This window comes from Rhododendron vialii, chromosome 8a (assembly GCF_030253575.1).
Source record: "Rhododendron vialii isolate Sample 1 chromosome 8a, ASM3025357v1".
NCBI classification, from domain to species: Eukaryota; Viridiplantae; Streptophyta; class Magnoliopsida; order Ericales; family Ericaceae; genus Rhododendron; species Rhododendron vialii.
Window position 1 is genome coordinate 29,112,156 of NC_080564.1, and position 5,733 is coordinate 29,117,888.

At 37.5% G+C, this 5,733-nt stretch overlaps 1 protein-coding gene across 1 annotated transcript; it reads left to right on the forward strand.

Moving 5' to 3' along the window:
* Positions 1 to 288: 288 nt before the first annotated feature.
* LOC131335935 (vignain-like) lies at positions 289 to 2,170 on the forward strand. The gene is made up of 4 exons (XM_058371500.1): positions 289 to 892; positions 976 to 1,211; positions 1,304 to 1,444; positions 1,714 to 2,170. Exons 1-4 carry the CDS (start codon positions 388 to 390, stop codon positions 1,972 to 1,974), a joined length of 1,143 nt encoding a protein of 380 aa, XP_058227483.1. The 5' UTR covers positions 289 to 387; the 3' UTR covers positions 1,975 to 2,170.
* The last annotated feature ends 3,563 nt before the right edge of the window (positions 2,171 to 5,733 follow it).

A 5,733-nucleotide genomic window follows, 5' to 3' on the forward strand; every position in this document is an offset into this window, starting at 1 on the left:
ATTGGCTTGTAAAACATAAAAGGGCAACTTTTCAATTATAACTTGTTCTGTTGAGACTGAGAATCCTCTACAAGATTTCTATTTCATACATGTGCATTTAAGCTTTTTATCAGTTCTTCAGTGAATTTTCCCATCCTTTTGTTACATTGAAGAAGTTTTAGCTCTGTACACTAACTCACTTTTTTAAAGACCTTGCTTGTGTAAGCAAGCATAAGTACTACATCCATATGTAGCTTAATTTTTACTAGTATTCCCATACCCTATCTTTGGCAATCCCTTCAATGCATGTCTTGGTCAATTGATTATTGATGCCCATAAGGAACCTTCAACTTCTTTGATTGATCATCATCACTTGTATTTTTGTTCTACTTCCATCCCTATCTTTCAATGCACTCTCCTATAAAAGCCAGCCTAAGTATCCCCTCAAATTCACATCTTCTGACAATGGAAATGTACAAGTATTTCCTACTTGCTCTCTCTTTGGCGTTGGTCTTCGGGCTCGGGGAGAGTTTCGAGTTCCACGAAAAGGAATTGGAGAGCGAGGAGAGCTTGTGGGATTTGTACGAGAGGTGGAGGAGCCATCACACGGTGTCTAGGGACCTCGACGAGAAGCACAAGAGGTTCAATGTGTTCAAGAACAACGTGAACTATGTTCACAACTTCAACAAGAAGGACAAGCCTTACAAACTGAAGTTGAACAAGTTTGCAGACATGACTAACCATGAGTTCAAGAGTGTCTTCGCTGGGTCCAAGATTAAACACCACAGGACGCTCCAAGGGAGCTCCCGTGGTAGTGGGAGTTTCATGTACGAGAATGTAGGTGTAGTCCCTCCATCCGTCGATTGGAGGAAGAAAGGCGCTGTCACCGCTGTGAAGGATCAAGGACAATGCGGTAATTAAGCATCTTTTCCATAATTTCCCATTTTGATATGGTTTGGTTGGTTAACGTCCAATTTTTCCTCTCCAACTTTTCAGGTAGTTGCTGGGCGTTTTCGACGGTTGTGGCTGTTGAAGGAATAAACCAAATCAAAACAAAGAAGCTGGTTTCTTTATCCGAGCAAGAGCTGGTTGACTGTGACACCAAAGAAAACCAAGGTTGCAATGGAGGCCTAATGGAGTTGGCTTTCGAGTTCGTTAAGCAGAGGGGTGGCCTAGCAAGAGAGGATGATTACCCTTACAATGCTGCAGATGGAAGTTGTGATGCTTCAAAGGTAGTCTATTATATGCATCTACTTTTTGCCAAACTGGAAAAGAATGTTTATCTCTGGATATGATGTTGGTGAAATTTTGTTGGTTTTTTCAGGCTAATTCCCCAGCCGTTTCAATTGATGGGCATGAGGTGGTTCCTGTTAACAATGAGGATGCCCTGCTGAAAGCCGCAGCCAATCAACCTATTTCTGTTGCTATCGACGCTGGGGGTTCTGATTTCCAGTTCTACTCTGAGGTGAAATTTCCTAGAAATCACATCCTTTCGGTTGCAAGAATTTTTTGTTTTGTCATTTTTCGTGCTTTTAGAAACAAAACCAATGAAAAACTCGAAAACACTCGTTGTTATCCATGCACATGCGAAAGACACATTTTGGGTCTTTCCTGTAAACTGAGGTTGTTTTCGGGATCCGAAAAACAAATTGTCATTTTGGAAAAATGAAAACAGAAACAAGAGAAGAAATAGAATCATGCCTAAGCTTCGGGGTGCATATGTGTATGTTTCAGGGTGTATATAGTGGAGCTTGTGGGACAGAGTTGGACCATGGAGTGGCAATAGTGGGGTATGGAACAACAGTAGATGGGACCAAATACTGGATTGTGAAGAACTCATGGGGGGCAGAATGGGGAGAAAAAGGATATATCAGAATGGAAAGAGGAATCTCTGCTAAAGAAGGAACTTGTGGTATAGCAATGGAGGCTTCATATCCAATCAAGTCCTCTTCTGATAACCCTACACTTCCAATCTCCTACAAGGATGAGCTCTGATTATAAAGCCTCTGAGAAAACACACAATTGAGCTAATATAATGCTCTGTTTAAGTTTGCATTACTATGTTAATGCTGATGTAATCCTCTCATAAACACATCAAATTTGTCTTGACAAGTTTGATGCTGGTGACATGTTATCAGTAATAAGCTGTGTTTGAAGCTCAAAAGATGAAATAAGATGTTTCTTTCTTGTATGTAGCAATAACTTTTGAGAACTTGACAAATTGATTTTTTTTTTTTTTATTTATTTAACTTCAAGAAATAAGCAATTTACATTGAATTAGACCAGACAACAAATTTTGTGCTCGATCTTCAAACCCCACCGTCTTCAATTTGCTCAAGAAAGACCTGAGAGGGAAGTTGCATCCATAAATACTACTTATCATTAAGCAAATGATATTGGCACTCCAAATATTGATTGAGGCACTTCAAAAAACAAAGGAAAATGGTTTTGGAATTACACTGGTTTTGGAGTGCCTGCATCAATTTTTAGATTGTCAATATCATTTGCAACTCTTTCCTAACAACTTGAGTTTCTGGTCTCTAGACCCATTCCACTTAACTTTTTTTCTACAACTTTTAGTTTTGTCCTTATTTGAATTTTTTTCGCGTTTGTTAGTTTTGCTCCAAATTTTTGTAGATTATTGATTTGTCTCGACGAGACGAATCGAAAAAGTAAATTTCTTTTACTTTTACCCATATAATTTGAGAAATAACTACTTTTACGTAAAAAAAAAAAAAAAACGAACACTGATTTGGTGATCAACAGCCTTGGCACTTTCTCTCAGTCCAAAAGCCCCACGTTTGATACAGTAACAATTCTCATGGTTCATGGCTTTGGCAAACTGGGCTGGTCTTAGCTTAGGGTCATTTTAGCTCAGCCCAATTCCTTGACATCGAGACTGATAATCCACTCATTCCTTGTTTAAACCGGAGGATGATCTTTTCTTTATGTTCCTAAGGTCATTGAAGTTGGGGAGTGACGCAGCGGAATTCACGAGAGACTCATTAGCGTACTAGTCCAAACGAGATAAACAACTCGTCGCAACGAGCAATTCTTGCGCACAAAAAAGAAAGAGAAAATCTCTGCAATATTATTGATTAAAGTTTTAAAAGTTTAATAATTGAATAACTTACACCCCTATTTATACTGGTAGGAGTCCTAACAATAAAGTAATTACTTAAAACGGAGACCAAGCAAAACAATACTTGGAAATAAAGACTAACAAAATTAAAAGACTAATAGGAATATGCCTAAACAAGTGGCATTAAAAGGGGAATTCCTAAAACGAATAATTCCTAGAATAAAGTTTCCATAAAATTGAAATTTCCTAAATTTTTGTCCTACATCAGGGAGTTTTCGAAGTTGGATATCGAGGATGAGGGAGGCAAATATGATCCCTTCATCTCCCTTAGATGGATGTGAGGCAGATGAGGGAGCTCTAAAAGGAGAGGAGGTCATGCTTCATGGCAAGAAAGGATCAATCCGAGGGGCGGAACCAGACAAGGATTTGGAGAATGTTTCAAAAGCAATGCATCTAAAAAGGTTAAGGGCTAAAAAAGCACTGAAGGACGATTTTGGTTCTTGAATTGTTTGGATCTTTTTAAAGCACAGAGAAAATATGGGAGTATTCGCATGAAAAATTTGATATTTGGGGTGTAGTGATAGATTCTCTGTACTTGGGCTTGCCCCTTTAGATGTATGGGTTTGTCCCAATGGGTGTTTTTGAGCTTGGCTCATTAGGTGTGGGCTTGTCTCAATTGATGTCCCCTTGGTTGGCTTCTTGCTAGGGAAAATAACGGCTAAGGACATGTTTTGATAATTAATACCAGCTAAGAACATTTTCAGTATTAACAAATGTTTTTAGCATGTCCTTAGCGGGTATTAATTATCAATACACGTCCTGGGCCGTCATTTTCCCTTCTTGCTAATCTTGGGTTTGAGTCTCGGATGTGCATAAGATTTTTTTTAGCTTTGTAACTCAGATGAGTCTTAGGTTAGGAATATGATGTCATCATTCTTTGTTTCTTGTTAATCTCTATAACAATTTCAATGATTAATAAAAAAACTTGTCTTTCAAGAAAAAGATAATCCACTCATTTCTGAACGACGAAAAAATGATTATATTAATCAAAGCAATGGATACAATGACAAAAGGGACAATAACGTGACGGCATTACAACATGAGGAAAACAACCCAACGAGGTTGGCAGGCTAATCCTTGATGGACAATCCACTCACATGGCTGAGATCCATTACATTTAGGCTTTGTTTGTTCAGACGTAAAATATTTTTCAATAAAATGTTTTACCTATTTTTCGGTGGTTGTGTAAAAAATGAGGAAAACATTTTATATGTAAAATATTTTTCATTAATTGGATGAAAATGACTTACCCTTAAATCTTCCATAAGTTTTTTTCCGAAATGAACCTGCTGCCTTCTACTGCAATTCTCACTGTTCAGTTTTCTCGATCGTCAGTCCCGACCCATATTCAATTCCAATAATCTCATATCTTTCTACCGTTTAAGCCTCCACTCGCGCTCTCTCTACACTATTTTGTTGATTTTTGAAAATATTTTCAAGTGCCAACCAAACACCGAAAAATAAAAAGTTGAAGTTTGTTTTCTAAAAAAATATTTTATATTGTAAAACATTTTACATCGAAACAAATGGAGCCTTAATAAAGAATTGGAAATTTTGGAGGGAAAATGACGGCCAAGGACGTGTTTTGATAATTAATACCCGCCAAGGACATGTTGAGAAAACAGATATTAATTATCAAAACACATTCTGAGGCCGTCATTTTCCCAATTTTGGATGATTTTTGCCAGCAATTTTTAACTTTTTTGTATCCAATTACCCCATGCCGCCTAACAGACAGCCCACTCCCTTGGCCCAAGCTCTGTTTGATTTCATCTCAAGCCCGCAGTCCACAATAAAGACTTACAATCCAAAAACAAGATACTGGCTTTGTATCACCACAAGAATTTGTAACTTTGAGAACTTAGTAAAATTTCTCAAATTCATTATCACACACAAAATATTTATCAATCTCATCTGGAAAAAAGATTTTCCTATGCATATATTTTACCTAATGCGGGGTATTAAGTTTTGAAAACAGGCACGGGCCATAACGTTCTCATAAAAGGCCTAAGTTTGGGGCGTGCGTTCTTTTTTTTCTTTTTTGACGGTCAAGGATGTCCGAGACAGCTTATACGCACTTCAACCAAACTCATCTTCAGTCTGGTCAAAGGCATGTGGGCGTGTGCGTTCTTGGTTATAAGTTTGATGATAGGAATGAGATACTCCTATATTGATAAGTTGGGGGACAAAATGATAAAGTTGATATAAGAGGTCCATAAGTTGATGATAAGAATGAGATAAGTTCTCCATTTGATGGTGGCCAAACGCAGCTCTATCTATAACATCACTATCCGGAAGTTACTTCAAGTGGGTCAGCTAGTCCTACATTTTCCTATTTTTAAGCACCAAAACAATAGAAAATGATGGGCTGGTCCCGCTTTTCAAGTTTATAGTTGGGCAAGTCCTTGCCCCATAAGTGCAATATCCCACTAGATCCTTCCAAAAAAAAACCCGCGCGCCTCTGTGCGGTCCCCATTCCCCTCCTTTCTCTTAATTTTTAACTATTAATTAATAGTGATTTTAACTCTAAAAACCCTAAACTCTAATTTTAATTGTTAATTATGAATATTTTAACCTTAAAACTAATTTAAACAAAATAAAATTATAATTAA